Raw genomic sequence first — 21,251 nt, forward strand, 5'->3', positions numbered from 1 at the left:
TTCGCCCCTTCGCGTTGGCCCCGCCCCCTCTCCTCGCAGCCAATGGCCTTATGTCCCCCCCCCACGTGCCCGCCCCCCGCCCCTATATAAGGCGGCCATTTCGGGCACTAGCGCTGCTGTCCATCGCCGCGCGCGCTCACGTTGGTTCCCGCCATGACCGATGCCGCCGTGTCCTTCGCCAAGGATTTCCTCGCCGGTGGGGTGGCGGCCGCCATCTCCAAGACCGCCGTCGCCCCCATCGAGAGGGTGAAGCTACTGCTACAGGTAGGGGCGGAGGGGACGGGGGTGGGGGGGAGGTGGCAGCCAGGGGACTGTGGGCAGCCGCGGGTCGTGAGTGGCAGAGGTGATAGGCAGGGGTCACGGGCAGCGGGAGGCCACAGATGGCGGATGTGGCAGCAAGGGGGTTGCGGGTGTCAGAGGTGGCAACTGGGAGGTCGCAGGGGTCATGGGCAGCCAGGGGGTCCCAGAGGGCAGAGGTGGCAGCTCGGGTTCCCAGGTGGTAGCCAGGGGATCACGGGTGACAGAGGTGACAGCCAGGGGTCATGGGCAGCCGGGGGTCCCGGTTGGTAGAGGTGGCAGCCAGGGAGTTGCAGGTGGCAGCGGGCGGTCACGGGTGCCAGAGGTGATAGCCAGGGGTCACAGGCAGCTGGGGGTCTTGGATAGTAGAGGTCATAGCCAGTGGTCATGGGCAGCTGGGGCGGAAACGGTCCCAGGTGGTAGAGGTGGCAGCCAGGGGTCACAGGCAACAGGGGGTCACAGGTGTCAGAGGTGGCAGCCGGGGGTCTCAAGCAGCAGAGGCGATAGCCGAGAGTCTCGGGCAGCTGGGGATTGAAGGTGGCAGAGATGGCAGCCAGGGGTCGCAGGTGGCAGGGCTGACAGCTGTGTGTTGCCCTGCAGGTGCAGCATGCAAGCAAGCAGATCACCGCTGACAAGCAGTACAAGGGTATCATTGACTGTGTGGTGCGCATCCCCCGTGAGCAGGGCATCCTCTCCTTCTGGCGTGGCAACCTGGCCAATGTGATACGGTACTTCCCCACCCAGGCCCTCAATTTTGCCTTTAAGGATAAGTACAAGCAGATCTTCTTGGGTGGCGTGGACAAGCGCACCCAGTTCTGGCGCTACTTTGCTGGCAACTTGGCGTCTGGGGGTGCTGCTGGCGCAACCTCCCTCTGCTTCGTCTACCCCCTTGACTTCGCCCGAACCCGCCTCGCTGCAGATGTGGGCAAATCCGGGGCTGACCGGGAGTTCAGTGGGCTTGGTGACTGCCTGGTCAAAACCTTCCGATCAGACGGCTTCAGGGGCCTGTACCAGGGCTTCAACGTCTCTGTCCAGGGTATCATCATCTACAGAGCCGCCTACTTTGGCATCTATGACACCGCAAAGGGTAGGTTGACTGAAATGGGGTTGGAAGAGGGATGCCAGGCTGTGGCAGGCTTGTAGTGCGTTTCAGCAGATGCTGGTGGCTCACCTGCCATTCTCATCCAACCCTCTCTCCTGCAGGAATGCTTCCAGACCCAAAGAACACCCACATTGTTGTCAGTTGGATGATTGCTCAGACTGTCACTGCTGTTGCTGGTTTGGTCTCCTATCCTTTTGATACAGTTCGTCGTCGCATGATGATGCAGTCTGGCCGTAAAGGAAGTAAGTTTCTACCTTCTTGCATAGACAGTGTTGGGCATCCCTGAATCAACAGTTGGTGGTGGAGCTGAGGTGACAGACAGGTAGATATCCCCTCCTCTTGTAAACTTCACACCTAAGTGAGGTGTGAGTGGGCTGCAGAAATAGGTGTCAGGCAGGAAGCATGGATGGGGCAGTCTGCAGCAGCCCTCTAAGGTGGTGTGCACAAGTCAGATATCTGTCAACAGACAGGAACAGCAGAATTTGCTTAAGCTTATTGCAATCTAGCATCTCTAGGCCAGGAAGAGACGTTTCTGGTATCAGGCACTGCCTGGATGACTCTGCAATAGCTTTTGGATCTGAAAGTGTTATCAGGCTCAAACTGGTCCTTCCAGTGTCTCCTAGGGCTAATGCAGCAGCAGCTGCCCATCTCCTGGTCATTCTTGACCTCCTACACATGTAATACTGGAGACAGTCAGTCAAGAAATGGATGGACTTGAGGTTTTGAAATTGCAGATGTGTTAGGCTATTTCCGACCTGGATGTCAGGGGTCACAGGCATCCAATTCCTCACACTGTCTGTCTCCCGCAGGTGACATAATGTACACGGGCACTATTGACTGCTGGCGAAAAATTGCCCGGGATGAGGGCTCCAAGGCGTTTTTCAAAGGTGCGTGGTCGAATGTACTCCGAGGAATGGGTGGCGCCTTTGTCTTAGTTCTGTATGACGAAATCAAGAAGTACACATAAGTTATTTCCTGTTGAGAACTGACATGTTGTAATATGTAAGCATGGACTCGAATGAAAGCCACCTGGTTACTAAACAGGGGTGGCCAATATTTATACAGATTAACATGGAGCAGAGGTTGCCCTGTGTTTATCGAGTCATTCCTTCTGATGGGACTCAACCACGGTTTCTATTTCAGTCATTTCTGTTTAAAGAGTTCTAAAATAAAAATCCAAAACCAACTTTCTTTATCTCATTTGTTCTTGCTGCAGTGTGAGGCGAATAGGGGTCTCAGAGTAGTGATTGTAGAGAAGAGGGAAGATGAACCACCTCCTGTGTGCTTTTTTGCCTGTGGTAGTTAGTTACCTGGCAAGTTACCTAGCCCACCCCACAGTGCCGAATGCCTGGGAGGCTGGAGGAATGTCTAAGGAGTACTTGCTGCTGTCTGGCGGAGCGAAGCTGTCATCATATCCTTGGGCTTAGAAACCGAGCTACCTGCCTGGGCTCGTTAAAGCCTAGCCAGAGAACATTGGTGCCGGCCATTGCTGTTCTTCTGAAGAGCCCTTGACTGGCCTTGCCCTTGCAAGATGGGGTGTGCAGTGGGGATGTAGCAGCTGAGCAGAGAGTTTCTCTGCCGGCACAGTGCTTGCCGGGCAGGGATCTGCATCCCCAGGCTCATCCCTTACCCTTGGAAGTTAAGCTCGTCCTAGCCCAAATTTCTAGGTGAAGGGGGAAATATATTTATACTGTTGGGGCAATTTGGGGGAAACACTGCAAGACTGGCAACTGCACATGGCTTGGTCTTTATGTAGGCATCTCTGGGTCTGTGAGCCACCCCAGTGAAGGCACCTGGTTTCTGCCTGGGGAGCTGGGGTGGTGACTGGATGCTCTCCTGATCCTCTGCCCTTCGGATCAGCAAGTCTTTCCTTGCTTTTCCCACGTCTTTGGTCCTTTCTGACTGCCCAGGCCTGCTCAAAGTGGTTGATCTCAATCACTGAAACCAATCTGAACTGCTGTCCTGAGGCAGATAAACAAGCCCTTGTGTTGCAGTGGTCGGTAGTTGTTTTAATTGCTGAAATCTAAGGAGGGCAGCTGGGCATGACAGCACAGCACTGTCCCACCACAGGCAGAAGACGTCTCAGCATGCTTGGGACCCTGTGAATGGGTGTATGTGTTTGCGATGAGAGACGGTCTCATACCAGATGTCAAGCCAAGAGCCTTTGCTGTTGCTTTTCAACTGCCCCTGGGCTACTGTGGTGAGAAACACCTGTGATGCCTGCCATGGAAACAAAATGCATTGAAAGTTTCCCTGTGAGACACAGACCAATGCCACAAATGGTGGGAAGCAGGCAGCAGCCTGGCAGGGCAGCCTTACTGGGGAGTCCTCTCCTGCTGCACAAGTGCAAGCTAATTAATTAAGGGCTCTGGCTCTTACTGCCTCTTGCTGCTAAGCTCTCCTGGATTTCAAGGGCTGTTCTGAAATGTTGCTGGTTGCTGAGAGTGAGGCATCCTTTCTTCTGCAGGGGATGTGTGGCTGGGCTGTTAGCAAAGAGAGGTAAGCACATCGTTTCTTCCTGTACATGGTGGTGGGTGATGGAGGTGCTGAGCTGGGGGACCCATAGGTCCTCACACCTACAGCATTTTTGGGCTTAGAGTGCAGGGCTGGCACCAAGTGAAATGGGTTGTAGCTACCAATGGTAGTTACTGCCTTTGGGACTTGAGGAAACAAGCATGCATTTCACAGGTTTTTTTTTTGCTGTGGTGCATGGGAGACACGGGGCAGAGCCCACAGAGGGTTTTCCACACTCTCGGCTGCTGGGGAGCAGAGGCCAGCAGCCCCTTCTGGCCTGCGGGAATTTAACCTCCCTTCTCCTGGCAGGTCACCCAGGAGCAGCTTTATCTGGGGAGGCAGCTTGGGTTGTTCAGCTGCTGCTTTTGCCTGCCACAGGAGTACATTACACAGGAATTAAGGGCTTTGTTCTTGGGAGGAAACTGAGGCACAGGAAAGGGACTGGGGCCAGCCAGCAGCAGGGCAGCGAGCTGAGTGCAGTCCCTCCAACACGAGCTGTGTTGGAGGTTAGTCCCTCCACTGGGCTCTGCTGCCCCGAGGATGGCAGACGCAGGGTGGAATTCTAAACACTCTTCTCCTATGGAGGGTACTGAACACCTTGCACGTCATGATTTCCTCCATGGGAGCTGTGCTCAGCCTGGTGTATTTGCCCCTTTGCTGGCAGGGAGGGGTGCACGAGTGCCTGTGACGTCGCTTTCATCTCAGCCCCTTGTCCAGTAGCCGTAAATCCTGGGCTTAGGAGCTGTTGACGCAGCAGAGCTGTGCACGGGATCATGTGAAAGATTTGTCGGTGGCTGGGACAGGTGGCAAGCTATGCTGGGTGCTTAGAATGGCTGGAAGCGTGACAGCATTCCCAGGCTGGGCTGGCCATGGTGCCAGTGCCATGCCTCTCCAGCCAGGAGGCTGAGGGGACCTCCCTTCATCTGGAGGCTTGGGTGCCAGGCAAGGCGAGGCAGGGGCAGCTGCCCTTTTCCGAGGGGATTTGAGATTTGCTAATGGCAGCAGAGATGGGAGCAGGGCTCTGGGGCTCGCCCCAGGTGGCAGGAGGGAGGTGTGATGGCTGAGCTTTCCTGCTGTCTCTTCTGCTGGGTGCAGGGCCAGGCAGTGACTGGGCAGGACAGCAGTGTCCTCTAGCCTCCCATCTCACCCTACATCTAGGCTGAGCTGTGGAGATACAGGGGAGCATCGCAGCAGGGTGTCCCAGGGGTGACCAGGCACACATGGGCAGGGAGCAAAGGCTCAGGGTGTGCCTCAGCAGGTAGCCCCAGCCTCACTCTGCCTGCATGAGGCCACGTTTCTGCCTCGTGTTTCCGCCTTCACATTTCTGCCTTGGAAGTGCCACTGAAGCCTGATCTCCTCCAAGCCATGCCCAGTGCTCGACACAGCTTAGTGTAGAGTCTGAGTGTGGCAAAGCTGAGCCCCAGGGCCAAGATGCCTTGGCTAGAGAAGCAGCAGAAATGGGTTGTGTTGAGTTAACCTGCTCCTGAGGAAAATGGGCTTGTCTGAAAGCTTTCTTCAGTACTCACCCTGCACCACACCAAGACCTGCAGCATGAGGGAGGTTCTGGGAGGTCTTGTGCCATTAGGAATTTGCTGGTTGTGACTGTCTGACCCTGCTAGGGATGACAGGAGTTACAGCTGGCTACAGGGATGGGGTGGCTTTTTTCTGGCTGATAAGCAAGGAAAGATTTGCCACTTGTGTCCACCCCAAAAACCAATGTGCTGTGGCCAGCTAGGTTTGTAAGATCTCCCCCATCCCTCGGAGCCCAGCCCTGCAGCCTTTTAAAAAAGCCCATGATCTTAGTGTTTCCCAGTGCCCTAGAGCCTCTGTTGTGCACCAGCCACATGCAGGGAGACAAGTAGAGAGGACCCTGTGCTGCTCCCTGGGTATGGCTGTGACTACACTTATGAGGTTGGATTCACCATTACAGCTTCTCTTCAACATTTACAAACTGTGTGAGTTATATTTTACAGGTTCTGAGGAACAAGGCAGCATTGCTGCACTCGGAGTGTTCTGACATGGTAATTCAGACTTGGTTTGTGTGAAGGCGTTTGGAAACCAGACTGCTGCATCCCAACAAGTTCTTATGTACAATGTAGTGCTCAGTTAAAACAGAAGCATCTATCACCTAATTGGACTTAAGAGTTTATAAAAGCTAATGTGATGTTTACAGTAATACAAAACCTGACTTTCCTTTCATCTGAACACCGCCGCAGATTACTCATGGTGTGGGAAACTCTGCAGAACAGCTAGTTTTATTTGTTATAATAGGGCATGTAATCAAACATTACATGTTTGATCTAGGGGCCCCTGCTTCCTGTTGCTGTAGTCGGTGAACATCTTGATTCATTTAGATCTAGAAATGAAAAACCTAACTGGATTTACATTGTTGTGAACTAGATCTAGTTAGGGTGAGAGATAGATACTTTATCATGTACTGGATCAAATTCTCTGTGTTTCCAGTTGTTTCAGCCATTGACTGGGTAACTAGAGTGTACTGAATGTATCTTGGGGATTGCTAGCATAATGAACTACAGATTCCCTTTTCTGACTGGGTTCATGAGCGAGTCCTGAGCAGATCTAGTCAGATCTCTAAAGACAAGAATGGAAAACCACTGACTGGGATGGTATTCCAAAAGCCAGAAGGAAGGAGGGCTGGTGCCGTGCTGGAACACTGCCTCAAGGCAGTGCGCAGCTGAGGTTGATGGCAGTTGGTAACGGCTGTCTTAGACAGTTTGTGCTGAGCTGTGCCTCACCAAAGACGGTCCTAGCCCCCCCGGCAGACCCTCCACAGCCCCAGTCAGCTGAAGCCTTGGGATGTGTCACTCCTAACCTTAACCCTGACTGTAAATCACACTGTCCCTGAGATAGCTTTTGTTCCAGGTGTTGCATGAAGTAGGCCCGTACTTCATCCTTTATGACAAGGATGGAGACTAGGAAACCTGCACCCCAGCAGAGCTCATATGGTTCTAAACCTGTTTTTTAATTTCAAAGTCTTCAACTACCGCTTGGAAAAATCTGTCTCGTTTTCATAGAGACGAACCTGGGGTTATTCGGGCTTGGGTCGCTCCCAGAGGAACCCCGAGGCCCTCACCTGGCCACACTTGGAAAAGGAGCTTGTGTAACAGAGTTGTACCTACTCTGCCCTTCCCAGGTATTACACATCACCTTAGTGTTGCTTAACTGAAGAGCCTCTGGAAATAGGCCGTAGATTAGCAGATGATCAGTGGTGAACAAGATCACTGCTGCTGGAGTTACCGTGTGAACACGTGCTTGCCCAGCCTGGCATTAAATTGTCAACCAGCAGACACATCCCAGCCTGACAGCTCTGGGGCAGAGTTCACTCCCTCACTTACATCTTGTTTTCCCTGAGAAAGGATCCATGCTTAGGCTAAGCAGACCTGAGTTTTCCCATGCAAGATTATAAAGCCAGATAGAAAAATCTTTATTGATTCTTCCATAACAACTGTGGGAGACAAAGCATCTTCATTGCCCATGTTATTTTCCAATAGTTCATAGAGTAAGAACACTCTAGGAAAAGAATTTTAGTTCAAGTCCATAACATGCTGTTTAATCCCAAGTAGAGCAACAAAGACACGAGAAACAAAATATTACTGCCCAAACAAGGTACTTTAAACACCAGTTGTTAATTTTGGCTGTATCTAAGTCCTTAGTGGTCAGTGTGTTCAAAACAATTTTTCCTTCTCAGTTTACCACACAAATACTGATACCATTTTGCAGAATGGGTTAGTTCAGACGTGCAGTTGTAGTCTACTTTAAAAGATCACCATTTGCATCAGTACCTTCCCAACTACGTATTTGTACTCCTTAGTGGTGTAATGTCCAGGCAGCTTTTATTTTCAGTAGTTTAAAACAGGGATGGATTTCATGTTCTTGTATCAGGCAGAATCTGTTGGAGCAGTGTAATTCTGTACCACTGTGGCTTTCCTATGTTCCATAGGAGCAGAGACTTAGAGCTGCAGCCAGGCCTGTGCTGGCAACCTCCGACAGTCTGTCAGCTGCTCAGGATGAGCCACAGCCTGATGCCCAACCCTTGCATCCGAGTTGTCTCAGACTGCTGCACATTTTCAATACATTTAAAACAACAAAATGAACAACAGGCACAGTGCTTACTTTTTTAACAATTTCTTCATTGTACGGCTGACCTATTGTTCTAATATATTTATGAAAACTTCACACATTTGAAAACTACCAAAATAAAAAGACAGGTATCTAAAGGTGCACTGAACTCAGGAAGGCACCCAGGGAAGATCTTCCCATAAGAAAATATTGTGGCTGCAACAGCTTACTCATAACGCTGGGTCTGTAGAAAGCTGCGGTTCCAGCAAAGTCTCCAGCGCAGCTGGTAAAATTGGTACCAGAGTATTGCTTATGACAGAGACGTCCTCATTCTCCCAGCTGGTTGCAGCACGTTGCCCTTCGATGTTGTCTGTTACTTCTGCTTTGTTGACAGATCTACGATAGCTCCTGGCAGCTTTCTCCTCTCTTCAGATACCCAGCAGATGTGCAGCATTTCATTTGAACTGGTTATCAATCAGGGTTCCTTTCATCTTGGCTTTCTTGGCTTCCAACTCAGCCTGATTAAGAAAATTAAGATAGAATGAAATAATGTCTGGATACATTTCCCTTCAGTGCTCCAATGAGGTTTGGTCTTCTGTCTGACCACTACAAGCTTTTCACACCAGGAGCAAAAGTAGCTCAAGTTCTTGCTGACTCCCTTCTCCCCTAAGGTACAAAACGAGGGCCACCTTTAAAATCATAAAAAGCCCAAGACTAATTGCACAGCAGACAATTTCATACTTTCTGTCCTCAGGTGGAAGCTGCGTATTACCCCCTCGTCCATCTACCACTCTCCTGTCACAGCAGGTAAGATCAGCTGTGATGCTCTTACCATTAATTCCTCAAGTGACCCTTCTGGTAGCAGCCGAGTTGGCAGGTCCTCCACAAGGGCCTTAGCTTGCCCTGATGCTTCATGGGAAAGACCTGCTCTGCCACAGCATTAAGGGTGCTCTGGCTGGCAAAGGGTTGGTTTCCCCCTCCCTTGTTCCTTGTCCAACAGGTCCTGGAACCTCTCCCTGCCAAAGCTCTGCTGGCTGCTCTTTAGTTAGCTCTATAGGTAATTGCATATGATTTTAAGGACTAGAGGAACATCTTTATAAAGCCTGTAAAGGAAAAGTTATCCTCACAAAGCCACAAGTTGCCTACAACTGTAATAGGGCCTCTCTATACTTGTAGTCTGATCTGAAAGATAGCTTTTGTGTACAAAGCCCATAGATCACAAGGAGTCATGTTTAACACCAAAGAAAACACTCACCAACTCCTGTAGCCTTCTTTTGCTCATGCCTTTGCGCTCCAGCTGTTTCTCAATCACTTTTGCATTCTGTGCGTAAGAGTCTGCAATCTCCCTCTGAAACACACACAACATCACTTTGCCACAGCAAACCCCAAAGTAAAACCACCTCATCCAAACGGCAAAACGATCATTGGCTCCGGTCAGTGTCCAAGACAGCTGCCCAGTTCAGATGTGACTAACACCAAGGGCAGATGAAACTCACCGCTTCGATCTCCTCCTCCTCTTCATCAATCGTGGAGACAGTGACAGAACTGAACTTGCCCATGTCTTTGGTCCGTTTGGTCATCATCACCTGGGTGAGAAGCAAAGGATCTTGTTAAGCCACAGCAACAATTGTGCTGCTAGGGATCACTTCTCCCCCCCCCAAACCTTTTAAGGCATCTCATGCCAGTCATTAATGTTACCTGAACTCCATGGGTGGCAAAGGAGAATTATCCCAGTGATATCTGAGCTTAGAGCTGTCATTACCAGAACCAAACTCACTGGTACAGAACACATGAGCCAGATTTAGAGAGTTACTGTGCAGACTGCCAGCCTGACCTACTTACAAACGGGAACTTTCAGGTAACTGAGCCTAAACATCACGCACAACCACGTTTACTTTGCTTTCCTTTAGTGCAAGGACTCCAAGATACAGTGATTTCTGTAAAGGAAAACTTAAGGCAGATAAGGAGAAGACACCAAACTGAGATAATGTTTAGAGGTCCTTTAATTTCTTTCATCTCCCCTCTGACCCGCTATATAATCCTTGAACACCTCCAGGGATGGGGCAGCTACAGCTTCCCTGGGCAACCTGTGCCAGGGCCTCACCACTCTCATGGTGAAGAAATTCCTCCTTATGTCTAGTCTAAATCTGCCCCTTTCCAGTTTGTACCAATTGCCCCTACTCCTATCACCACAATCCTTTGTAAAGTCCTCCTCATCTTTCTTGTAGCCCCTTCAGGTACTGGAAGGTTGCTATAAGGTCACTATTAAGTGATTCTACTCACAACACCTTTCTGAATGGTACAAACAGGCATTTTACTGCTGGAAAGCCCATTACCTTTTTGGGAGGTTCTTGTTTCTGAGTATAGATGTTTGTTTTCCCAAAGCCCTGACCGAATTTGACCACCGCACCATCAACGATGAACGTGACGGGGGCGTTCTTCTGCTGGTGTTGATAGAAGAGCAGCAGCCCGCACCTGCAAGCAGAAGGGCGGGCAGCTGTGAGGGAACCAGACGGGATCCCTGGATACCTGGCAGAGAGGCTGTTGGATGGTGAAGACACTCACTTTCCACATTTCTTCCTGAACTGCCGCTCGATGCCTTCTGGCCTGCGGGAGAGAGGGAGAGCTGGAGGGAGAGAGAGGAAGGGGGAGAGCGGAAGGGGGAGAGGGAGGAAGGGGGAGAGGGAGGAAGGGGGAGAGGGAGGAAGGGGGAGAGGGAGGAAGGGGGAGGGAGAGAGAGGGAGAGAGCGAGCCCGGGGCAGGCTCATCGCCCTCCGGGAGCCCCGGGTCCCACCTGCGCAGGAAGACGGTCTCCTCCTCCTCGGCGTTGCAGAACTTGTGGGCGTGCTTGGCGGCGTCCATCACCCTGGCGCGGTCCCTCGGCCTCATGGGCAGCTTCTCCAGCTGGCAATCTGCGGGGAGACGCGGGGCTGGCACCGGGAGCTGCCCCGAGCGCGGCCCCGAGCGCGGCCCTCGGGCGCGGCCCCCCGCTCACCCAGCACCAGCACCATCTGCCCGCACAGGCAGTAGTACACGTGCAGCGGCTTCTCCCCGTCGTCGTACTCCTCGCGGTCCCGGGTGTCCGAGCACACCACGGAGCGGGACACCACCTTCGGCATGGCGGGGACAGCTGCGTCCTCTCTGTTCCGCCTCCTCCTCTCTTCCTCCTCCTTTTTCCTCCTCCCCCTTCTTTCCTTCTCCGCCCCTTTCTTTCCCCCTCCGCCTCCTGTCGTTGTATGATGTCACGCGCATCAACCGTACCCTGGTCTGCATCAAAAGAACCGTGGCCGACAGGGCGAGGGAGGGGATTCTGCCCCTCTGTTCCTCTCTTGTGAGACCTCGTCTGGAATAGTGTGTCCGGTTCTGGAATCCGCAATGTAAGAAGGATATACAGCTGTTGGAACGGGTCCAGAGGAGGCTACAAAGATGATCGGAGGGCTGGAGCACCTTCCCTACGAGGACAGGCTGAGAGAGTTGGGGTGGTTCAGCCTGGAGGAGAGAAGGCTCCGAGGAGACCTTATAGCGACCTTCCAGTACCTGAAGGGGCTACAGGAAAGCTGGAGAGGGACTGTTTACAAAGGCTTGTAGCGATAGGACAAGGAGCAATGGGTATGAACTGGAGAGGGGCAGATTTAGACCAGACATGAGGAGGAATTTCTTCACCATGAGGGTGGTGAGGCCCTGGCCCAGGTTGTCCGCGGAAGCTGTGGCTGCCCCATCCCTGGAGGTGTTCCAGGCCAGGTTGGATGGGCCTTGGGCAGCCTGAGCCAGTGGGAGGTGTCCCTGTCCATAGCAGGGGGGATTGGAACTGGGTGATCTTTAAGGTCCCTTCCAACCTAAACCATTCTATGATTCTATGACACTGGAGGCGATGGCGTTTGCTTCCCACGCCACTATCACTCGCAGAGCCGGGCTTTGTCGGGCCGGCTGAGCGCCTGCCGCCGGTGCTGCGTGTTGCTTCGTTGCCTTTGCCTCCCCCATAGCTGCGCCGCCACGATTTTCCTCCTCCACCGCCCTCCCGGTGACGTCACCGGCCCGCCCTCCCGGTGACGTCACCCCGTGCCCCCCCCCCCCCCCCGCACGGTGGTAGAGGCTGAGTGCGGCCCGGCCCCGCCCCGCCCCCCCCTCCGCTCCCCGTTGGTTCGTCCCGCCCGGCCGCCGCCGCAGGACTCGGTGCGGCCCAGCGTCCCCCCCCCGGCGCCTGCCGCAGTGGTAGAAGCCGCCATCGCTCCCGTTCGCCGCCACCGCCTCGGTTGGAGCTCGCCGTCGCCGTCCCCGGGCGCCCCGTCCTCCCTCTGACAGTGTATGAGTGATCTATAACCCTGAGTCCGCCATGTCCACTCCGGCCCGTCGGCGCCTCATGCGGGACTTCAAGAGGTACCGAGGCCGCCGGCTGAGGGGGAAGGGGCGGGTGAGGGGGACGTGGGGCCCGGTTCTACCGGGGGAGGTGGGGGGGCGCAGTGCAACATGGCGGCGGGGTAGGGCGCGCTCCGCTGATTGCGTAGGGCCGGTCTGCGGGTTACGCCATTTGCGCGGGGGCGAGCGGCCGCCTGTTTGCGGATTACGCTGTTTGCGTGGGAGCGGTGGGGCCGCCTGCTTGCGGATTACGCTGTTTGCGCCTGGCAGGGCTACGCTGTTTGCGCTGGGGCGCGCGGCCGCCTACTTGCGGGCTACGCTGTTTGCGCGGGGGCGCGCGGCCGCCCGCTTGCGGGCTACGCCGTTTGCGCGGGGCGGTGGCTAAGCCCCCGCTGTGCCCCCAGGCTGCAGGAGGATCCCCCGGCCGGCGTGAGCGGCGCCCCCTCCGAGAACAACATCATGGTCTGGAACGCCGTCATCTTCGGGTGAGTTGGGCGGGGAACAGGCGAGGGGCGGCGGGGGACGGGGCTGCGCTGCCCGCCGGTAACGCTGTGCTCTGATTTTCCCTCCTCAGGCCCGAAGGGACCCCGTTCGAGGACGGTGAGTGCGAGCGCCCCGCGTTCGGCTCGGGGGTGAGCGCTGTGCCTGGACACGGCCTTGGTTGGACACGGCCTTGGCTAGATGCGTGTCCCGGCCCCAGGCCTTGGCACGGGCGAGGGCTGGGGCTGAAGAGGGTCCTGGGTGCTGTTCACCTGATCCCATGCCCCTGTGCCACGTCCAGGGCTTTGTACAGCCTGTTTTCTTAATCCTGCTCTGCAGCAGCGTTGTGGGTTTAGATTGTTGTGTTGATTTACAAGAATAGACAAATTAGCTTGTAAGGGCTTGCTTGTAATCGCCAAATTTATCCTAAGCCTAATTTAACAAAGCATTTTAAGGATCTCTGGGCCTTTTTGTTGAAGCCTGGGTCATGGTTTTAGAGAAGCTCATATTTGGAGAACTGTCAAAAACCTGATATGGAACTCTTGTTGTTTGTTTTGAACTCTGTTTTTCTGAGGCTGGAACTGTTTTGTAAGTCCCAAGGCGAGTTAGCTGAACTGGGAAATAGGCTGAATGCTTGAGGAAGTTCAGGACAGATTTTTGTTTTGTATTGTTTTCTTGGCATCTACTTCACTACAATCTATATCATTCAGAGTTAAAGACTAAAAGGGCTTTTTAACTTTAGAAGCTGACTAAGTAGGTCCATGTAACCTACCTGTGTCCTGGTAGCTTCTGTTTTGCGTTATTGTCTTTTGTAGTTTTGGTATCTTTGTGAAAACTTGTTAGACACGAAATACTGTCTAACTGAAATCAGTAATGAGGTTTTTTAAGATACTTTCATTGCAGGCTATAATTAATCCTAGATCTCCATGACTCATGACAAAAGCATAGGAAAAATTCCTTAACTCTTACGTTGTTCTTGGCTAAGTCCTTTGTCTCCATTTATCCTCGGAGGTAGCACCTGTGGATATGCCTGTGAATAGCAAGCAGATTTTTCTTTTTTTCACTGGAGATTTTGAAGAGTTTAAGTATTTCAGGCCTAGGAAAACTCCAAAGACTCTGGTTATTTTTAAAGTACTTGATTAGTTAAGAAACTTACTATAGTAGCTGCTTCAAAAGTCTAATGTTTACAACTTCAGAAGTCTAATCTTTATTACTTGAGTATTCCATATCATCACGTAATAGAACAGGTAGACAAGATACTCTGCTATCTCGTCTTGTAAAACTTAGAGAAGAGCTCCTTTAAACTTCTTTGAGGGTTGATAGAGCTGCTCAGGCTCTTGATACGCTGCAATTCATAGAGTGATGCACCTCTTGAAGTAGAAAGTTGTCTTGCTTGTAGTGTGCTAACATGTAGGTTGTTCCCATGTTCAGGCTCTCAGTGTGGGGTTAACAGATACTATAAGGGCTTTCTTTCCATATGTTTCCATTTCGTGCTGGGAGGTTGGGGCTGCTTTTGAGAGCCCTGACATCCTAATTTCGTCTGTGCTTTCCATTGTGACAACATTGTGTCTGTATCTCAGATACCTGGGACATGTTGCCCTCACAGCAGTCTGAAGTTCAAACAGATGCTAGAGTCTGCTGCTTCTGTCCTGCTGCTTTGGTTGATCTAATAATATAATCTCCGGTGTGTGACAGATTGATTTTTCATAGCAAAATGTGTGTTTTCACAGTGTGCGCTCAGGAAAACAGGTAGGCCTTGTGTTGCAGGATATGCTTATCTCTTTTTCTCGGAGACATATCTTGTGTTATGCTAGATAACAGAATACGAAGTGGTGCCTGGAGATACGGGTATATTGGTGCCTCGGCTGTGCTCTTCCATTAAGTGAGGAGAGTAGCACAGCACAGATAATGCTAGTACAGTTGAGATGCAATTTAGCTTAATGTGGGTAAAACTAAGGGAATTTTTATTTAACGGTATTGAGCTGTTAGTTTGGGCTTGGTTTGTAGCTGTGCTGGCCCTTGAGAGTCAAGAGTACACTGAAGCTCTGTAATCCTTCTCACAAAACCTTTGCAGGACAGCACTCATCAGAAGTCGCTTTGTATTTTCATTTTTAGGCTCTGTCCTTCCCTGTTGATAATATGGGACATCACATAACTTAATAGTTGTAAAAGTAGCCTGTGATGGGGTTTTTTTTTGGTTGGAAGTAGAGGTGTAATAATATCAACATAATGAGAATTACTTTTCTTCATCCTTATTCCGGTGGGGCTCTTCTCCAGTCTCAGCTTCTGAGGTTTCTCAGCTTTGTCTGAACTGAGAACCTTGAGTTCAAACACGTTTGTTTACTTGCTGTGTGGCATAATGCAGTTGACAGCCCTCCCTCTCCTCCGCCCCCAGACTTCGGAGGGTGTTTTCACAACTCAGTGCGCAGGCTGGCTCGGCCTAGGAGTAACTTCTAATTTAGATCAGCACCATAACTTCCATCCTTTGGTTTAAGAGGATTCGATTGCAGGTGTCTGCAGTAGGACCCCAGGGATATTTGTCTTGCCCTTCACCATATTTCTAAGAATATACATGTGTGTGGCATCTGAAGTGGTAGTGCTGTCCCAGTGATGGAAACCCAGCCTCCCCCAGTCTTTCAGACCTGTTTCGCTGAAACTGGATGATGATATTGTGGTTAGTGCAGCATTCCTGACTTGGAGAGAGTTAAGTAACATGGCTATTGGAGTATCCTGCCTTGCTCTTATCTTGCAGGAGGCTCAAAGAGAGAAAGGAAGGCCATTGCCTTCTGTATGCTTTATTCCTTGCTTACAGAATATGGATTCTGTGTCCTCATGCGGGAGAGGGTGAGCTTGTCCCTGCTTTATGGGCAGTGGAAGGCAGAGGGCTGTTCTTGCTCCTTGCAGTGAGAAGGGCCCTGCAGGGACACAGTGCTGCTCTGGAAAGGGTTACTCAGGCCAGCGTACAGGTTATGGGGGAGCCTCTCTGTTAGCCCTGTGAGTCTCATCCTGAGGTGGGAGAAACAGATCCACCAGGTGAGTAAACAGAAGAGAGGAAAGGGAATGTTCTCCAAAGATCAGCAATGATCCTAATGTCAGTAATGAGAGTGAACATGATAAATTATGTTTTAAAATTGTCTTTCTAGAGCAAGTTGTAAGGAAGATGATCAGAGGGCTGGAGCACCTCCCGTATGAGGACCGGCTGAGAGAGATGGGGTTGTTCATCCTAGAAAAGAGAAGGCTCCAGAGGGACCTTACAGCAGCCTCCAGTACTGAAAGGGGGCCTACAGGAAAGCTGGGGAGGGGCTCTTCGTCAGAGAGTGCAGGGATAGGATGAGGGGAAAAGTTTTAAGCTGAAAGAGGGGAGATTTAGATTAGACATTAGGAAGAAATGGTTTCCTGTGAGGGTGGGGAGGCCCTGGCACAGGTTGCCCAGGGAAGTTGTGGCTGCCCCATCTCTGGAGGTGTTCAAGGCCAGGCTGGATGGGGCCTTGGGCAGCCTGATCCGGTGGGAGGGATTGGAGGTGGATAGTCTTTAAGGTCATTTCCGACTCAAACTATTCTATGATTCTGCGAATACCAGTTGAAAGCTTTAATATTGGTGACAGAGGAGACTGGATGCTGAGGCCTTGTCACCAGCAGTGTCTTGCGATACCCCTTTCGCTTGTGTGGGCTTGTGTGAGTGACAGTTGGGCTTTGGTTCATCGAATCTGTGGATTTATCCTTCGATAAAGCTCAACAGTGAGGTGTTGCGTACTGTGGAGCTCTTTCAAAGAGCCATTGCTGCTATGGGTCTTGACTTGGAAATTTGAGTAGGCAGATAGTCCACCTGAAAGCTGTCTGAGCACTTGCTCAGATTTGTGTTAAAAGTAATGCCCTCCTGTCCCTGGTGGGATTCTAAGAGCAAACTGCCCTTGTTAGTGCTTTTTGGCTGTCTTATCTGTCCCCTCTGCTCCCACTTCAGTCAGTGTTCTAGAATAGCACTTATTTTCTCAAGTATGCTTGTTGAACTCAACTGTTTGATGGTTTGTGCTCAGTTTTCAGCCTACTGCTTGCTTAGTCACTCCTCCACTGCAGAAAGTGCCTGCTTTCCTGCCTCATAAGGAGGCTGTTGAGAACCAAAACTGTTGAGAACCATTCAGTTTTAAAGGACAAATATTGCTTGGGATTGTCAGAGAGTGGGGAAGGAGAGGTAGTCCTGAGCTGCTGTTCGCATTACCAACTTCCCAGTGCTGGCTTTAAAACTGGTCTCAGATCATGCTCTCTGCCTCTGGATTAGCTGGAGTAAAGCTTGAAAACCTCACTGCTGATTCCTGCCAATTTGAATTATCTTAACTGTACTACTCTCATTCTTTTTGTTTTACAGTAAGATAGCATGCTGTTGCTCTGCTCTTAGGTTGTTAGGCTGCTAATAAAAAATAAACATTGAAAAACTTATTTTTAGGATGCTGAGACTTCTCACTCTTGTAAAGCAGAGAGCTCTGAAGTGTCTGTACTTTACCTTCATATGCAAACTGGAACATCAAAGCAACGACCTTCATATCTTGCAACTCAATGTTATAGGTTTATCTCCTTATAAAGGAAGGAGTCCCTGGGGAATAGTGCAGGTCCTTGCTGATCTGAAAAAAAAAAAAAAAGAGGGTAGAAAAACAGGGTTGTAAAATCTCTTCTCTGGCTGCCAGTTGTTGCCACGTGTTTGCCAGCCAGATGAAGGAATACGCTAATTATGTTAGTGCTGGAAGGCTCTGTAGGAAGCTGAGTAGGAGGCAGGGGTGAACTTCATAGCTGAGCCCCCGAGTTGTAATTTGGGCCCCAAGTGTTGCGGGGCGAGAAACCTGGCGCTACTCTCTAAGAATGCCTTTTCAGCGTGTGAGGCTGTGACTATGAGGTGCGCTGCTTTTACAGGAGAGCTGTGTGTTTATGTGAAGGGGCTTCAGATAGCTCGCTCTGGGTGTACATGGAACTTTTATCAGCTGCCTCCCAGATTGCTTGGGCTGAGGCGATCATGTGGTAAAGAGAAGCTTACCTGTTCTGGAGTCAGTAGAGTTCCTTAGGTACCAATCCGAATCACTAGGATTGGTGTTTTTTCTGTTTCTATTTAATCAGTCTTTCTCAAAGGAAGTCTAGTTAAAGTAAATGGTCCAATTTTTATTTTAAAGTGTCTGACTTGGATGCTGCTTTCAGTACTACTTTTCTACAGTAAGACCCAATTGCCTTAGAGTTGATTACAATGTATTTTCTTGACATTTAAACAGGAAATAGGGGGGTCCTTGTCATGACAGCATATCGCAGTCTCTAGGATTTAGTAAACCATAGCCTGCTACACAGATGGCTGTACACCCACTTGTGTTGTTTTTATAGTGCAATAGAATTGGGCTTTGTGGAAGGGCAGATTTATTTCCTTACACAAACCTTTTGGCTGGGGTGGTGGTTTTAGCAATTGAAGTGAGTCACAGGAAAACTCTCCTACCAGGACTGTCTAGGACTTCAGAGTTAATGATTAACTCTGAACAGAGTAAAGGAATCATTGTAGGACTGAGCAGATTGTATTCTGTGTCCAGCGTGCATGCATGAGCACAGTTGTATCAGTTTGTGCTTGTGGAGGGATGCTACTTGTTTGTCCCTTCTGTAAATTGACCCTGAATAAAGGTTACTTTATCTCTCTTTCAACTCCAGGAACTTTCAAACTTACAATAGAATTCACAGAAGAATATCCGAATAAGCCACCAACTGTTAGATTTGTCTCTAAAATGTTTCATCCAAATGGTAAGTACTTAGACAATGCTTTTTTGGTTTGGTTTGTGATAGCTTGCAAAATTCTAGTGTGTTTCTCTGTAGTTTTGTTAAGGATGAATCTGTGGGCAGTGCTCAGGCTTGAAATGAAATGGGCAGTAAAACGAGCCTCTTACCTTTCGGGTGTTACAGCACAATATTGATGAAGCTCTTCTCTGTCACTGTCTGTTAAACCTTACAGGAGAATGTTTTGTACTTCAGTACCAGTGCCTTGGACTTGTGTCTGTCCATGCTGCATAAATGCGTTAAGGACACTGCTGGATGCAATTGTCTCTTACCACTTTTCTTCCCAAAAGTGTCTCCAAGCATGATATACCTTGAAATGTAGTGTTAGTTTCCAGCTGTGGCCGGGGTAATGACATTGTTTGATTAATCCCCTTCCTTGGTGACTAAAGGTTGGAGATGTATTCCTTGCCTCCAGACAAATGCTAGATTTGTGAAGAAATACCTGAAACTTTCAAGTGTAGCGCGTGAGCGTGTGAAGTGCACTGAGGGGAGGTGCTGAAGCTGCCGCAGAACAGTCACTGACCCCTGACTGTTGCAGGTGCTTTCAGGGGAAGCCTTGTCTGTAAACAGCCTTTTGCTCATGTTCTTTGGTTTACCTGTGGGTGGGTTTTTTTCACCTTAAAATCTGTTGATGGCTTATATAGTGTTCCATAGTGATAGTTGTGGTGTCATGGAGAAACTTGATGTTGAGTTTAAGTTAAGCAGAGGTTGAGGTTTAAATGGCATAGGCAGCTGTTGGGGGCGAGCTTCACCTCTTCCTACATACAGGCCTGTTTGCGGGATACAAGGCTGTCAGAGGCTCTTGACTTCTGTAGCGTTTGTCAGTACACTGTCTTTCAGGGTCACGCGATACTAGGAGAAAACAGAGTAGCTGTACAACTTCTGTTTTAAGCCCTTCTTCTTAAACCTTTTCCAGTTTATGCAGATGGTAGTATATGTCTGGATATTCTTCAGAATCGCTGGAGTCCTACTTATGATGTCTCCTCCATCTTAACATCCATACAGGTAAAAACAAGTCTGCGTGAAAAGCCACAATGAAAGTAGGGTGCTTGGACAAAAAAACAGCTCGGGAAGCACTTTTGGGTTTGCCTCCATAGACAGTGTAGTGGCTAGACCTCGATATTTGCTAATGTACAAGTATTCCCAGGTGTAAGTTGACTCGACAGTGGCAGCAGGCGGTCACTGAAGGAATCCCTCCAGTGACTGCACTCCTCGAGTGCTGTTCTTGGCCGTCAGTTACACAGTCCCTGCACTGCTAAGGGTCATGTTGGTAGCAAGAGCTTCCAATAACTTGCAGCTGGGATAACACAGTGCTCCGTACCTGTATCTAGATTAACTTCTGCACTCCCATCACTATGGATAGTTTAAGGAACGTGTTGGAAAACTTTGAACACTTTCAAGTGCCTAAGACTCTTTTTCTCTTTGTGCAGTCTCTATTGGATGAGCCAAATCCTAACAGTCCAGCAAACAGCCAGGCAGCTCAGCTATACCAAGAGAATAAGCGGGAATATGAAAAACGGGTTTCTGCAATAGTAGAACAGAGCTGGCGTGACTGTTGACCCAGGATGATGCAAATGAACACTCTGTTGATGAGGAAAGTAAACAAAGTATCCGAGTCATCTTTTTCCTCCTAGCATTTACTTTGAAAGCAGAATAGCTGTTGTGCTGTTGCCACCCTCCCTCGCTGAAGCTTCTTCTCCTTGGACATCAGAAAGCACCCACCTTGAAGTCAAGTGTTCTGTACTTGGGTTACTTGCGAAAGAGTTACTGATGCTGAATTCATTTTCTGTGGTCCCTCTCCAGTCTTAGGGCAGTATTGTGCATTTCTGTAGTGTACACTAAGCTTTTAATTGTAATTGTGTTATACACAGTGATGCTTATGTGTAGCTTGATAAAAGGGATGTTTATATACATACACATTTTTTAACTGATATTAACTAAAGTGCTGATCTGTCCGGGCTGGTCATTTACCTCTACTATTGGTTTGGACCCCACTGCATTTGTAAGTACTGAGTGAGGAAATAAATAACCTCTTGTTTCCCTTTTGTATTGGTTTATCAACTCCCTTACTCATGGAAAAAACAACTCTTAAATTGATTCCAATTCAAAAAATCTAGTAGGATGGGGGAGTGCTTGCTATTTCTGCACTCCCCAGGCAAGATTTATGTACAGACATACATAAAAGAGTCTTGTTGTGGTACTTTGATCTTTGCTTTGGGTGAGGAACAACCCCCTTTTCTTATTTTATTTTATTTTGTTTTAAAGGACATGCCTGCAGCGACTGTTTCAGTAAGTTTCTATAGCCCTGTCACTGAGGCGTTCCTGGACAAAACCAGGTGGAGCTGTGGTACTCTGAGACCTTCTGCATTAAGGAAGAGGTTAAAACTGAAGTGTTCCAGCTAGTGGAATTAACTCCTTCAGTGTCTTTCTCCTGCCCTTTATCTTTGGCTGAGAAAGATAAGTTCTTGTGGCAAGTTTGAATAACGGGGTAAGCACTTGAATCCCTGCAGATTCTGCTCTTTGTAGATAACTGGTTTGTGCAAAGAGCTGCTGCACTCTGGAGTTAGTTTCATAAAACTGAAGGGAAACTATTTTTTCAACTCTTGAGAAAACACTTTAAGCCCTG

General features: G+C 49.8%; 3 protein-coding genes across 3 annotated transcripts; 2 read left to right on the top strand and 1 right to left on the bottom strand.

The window, feature by feature from the left end:
• Nucleotides 1-96: 96 nt before the first annotated feature.
• On the top strand, nt 97-2,585 carry SLC25A5 (solute carrier family 25 member 5). The gene is made up of 4 exons (XM_054075567.1): nt 97-264; nt 898-1,384; nt 1,501-1,641; nt 2,209-2,585. Exons 1-4 carry the CDS (start codon nt 154-156, stop codon nt 2,364-2,366), a joined length of 897 nt encoding a protein of 298 aa, XP_053931542.1. The 5' UTR covers nt 97-153; the 3' UTR covers nt 2,367-2,585.
• A 4,761-nt stretch (nt 2,586-7,346) lies between these two features.
• On the bottom strand, nt 7,347-11,179 carry STEEP1 (STING1 ER exit protein 1). Its single transcript, XM_054076034.1, has 7 exons — nt 10,989-11,179; nt 10,788-10,905; nt 10,559-10,600; nt 10,330-10,468; nt 9,490-9,579; nt 9,249-9,341; nt 7,347-8,511 (listed from the first exon to the last, which is right to left on the bottom strand). The coding sequence occupies exons 1-7, from the start codon at nt 11,110-11,112 to the stop codon at nt 8,449-8,451; spliced, it is 669 nt and encodes a 222-aa protein (XP_053932009.1). The 5' UTR covers nt 11,113-11,179; the 3' UTR covers nt 7,347-8,448.
• A 937-nt stretch (nt 11,180-12,116) lies between these two features.
• Nucleotides 12,117-21,229, top strand: UBE2A (ubiquitin conjugating enzyme E2 A). Its single transcript, XM_054075408.1, has 6 exons — nt 12,117-12,370; nt 12,754-12,834; nt 12,924-12,949; nt 18,503-18,592; nt 19,542-19,630; nt 20,056-21,229. Exons 1-6 carry the CDS (start codon nt 12,327-12,329, stop codon nt 20,182-20,184), a joined length of 459 nt encoding a protein of 152 aa, XP_053931383.1. The 5' UTR covers nt 12,117-12,326; the 3' UTR covers nt 20,185-21,229.
• The last annotated feature ends 22 nt before the right edge of the window (nt 21,230-21,251 follow it).

This window comes from Cuculus canorus, chromosome 10 (genome assembly GCF_017976375.1).
Source record: "Cuculus canorus isolate bCucCan1 chromosome 10, bCucCan1.pri, whole genome shotgun sequence".
Taxonomy (NCBI): domain Eukaryota; kingdom Metazoa; phylum Chordata; class Aves; order Cuculiformes; family Cuculidae; genus Cuculus; species Cuculus canorus.

What these genes read in the sequence shown, in the direction of transcription:
- UBE2A (XM_054075408.1), top strand. Translation starts at nt 12,327, where the DNA reads ATGTCCACTCCGGCCCGTCGGCGCCTCATGCGGGACTTCAAGAG. An exon ending in TGGAACGCCGTCATCTTCGG is followed by an intron (nt 12,835 to 12,923) that starts GTGAGTTGGGCG and finishes TTCCCTCCTCAG; the next exon opens with GCCCGAAGGGACCCCGTTCG. An exon ending in CCATCTTAACATCCATACAG is followed by an intron (nt 19,631 to 20,055) that starts GTAAAAACAAGT and finishes CTCTTTGTGCAG; the next exon opens with TCTCTATTGGATGAGCCAAA.
- STEEP1 (XM_054076034.1), bottom strand. Translation starts at nt 11,112, where the DNA reads ATGCCGAAGGTGGTGTCCCGCTCCGTGGTGTGCTCGGACACCCGGGAC. An exon ending in TTCAGGAAGAAATGTGGAAA is followed by an intron (nt 10,469 to 10,558) that starts GTGAGTGTCTTC and finishes TTCTGCTTGCAG; the next exon opens with GTGCGGGCTGCTGCTCTTCT. An exon ending in AACAAGAACCTCCCAAAAAG is followed by an intron (nt 9,580 to 10,329) that starts GTAATGGGCTTT and finishes CTTCTCACCCAG; the next exon opens with GTGATGATGACCAAACGGAC.
- SLC25A5 (XM_054075567.1), top strand. Translation starts at nt 154, where the DNA reads ATGACCGATGCCGCCGTGTCCTTCGCCAAGGATTTCCTCGCCGGTGGG. An exon ending in GGGTGAAGCTACTGCTACAG is followed by an intron (nt 265 to 897) that starts GTAGGGGCGGAG and finishes GTTGCCCTGCAG; the next exon opens with GTGCAGCATGCAAGCAAGCA. An exon ending in GCAGTCTGGCCGTAAAGGAA is followed by an intron (nt 1,642 to 2,208) that starts GTAAGTTTCTAC and finishes TGTCTCCCGCAG; the next exon opens with GTGACATAATGTACACGGGC.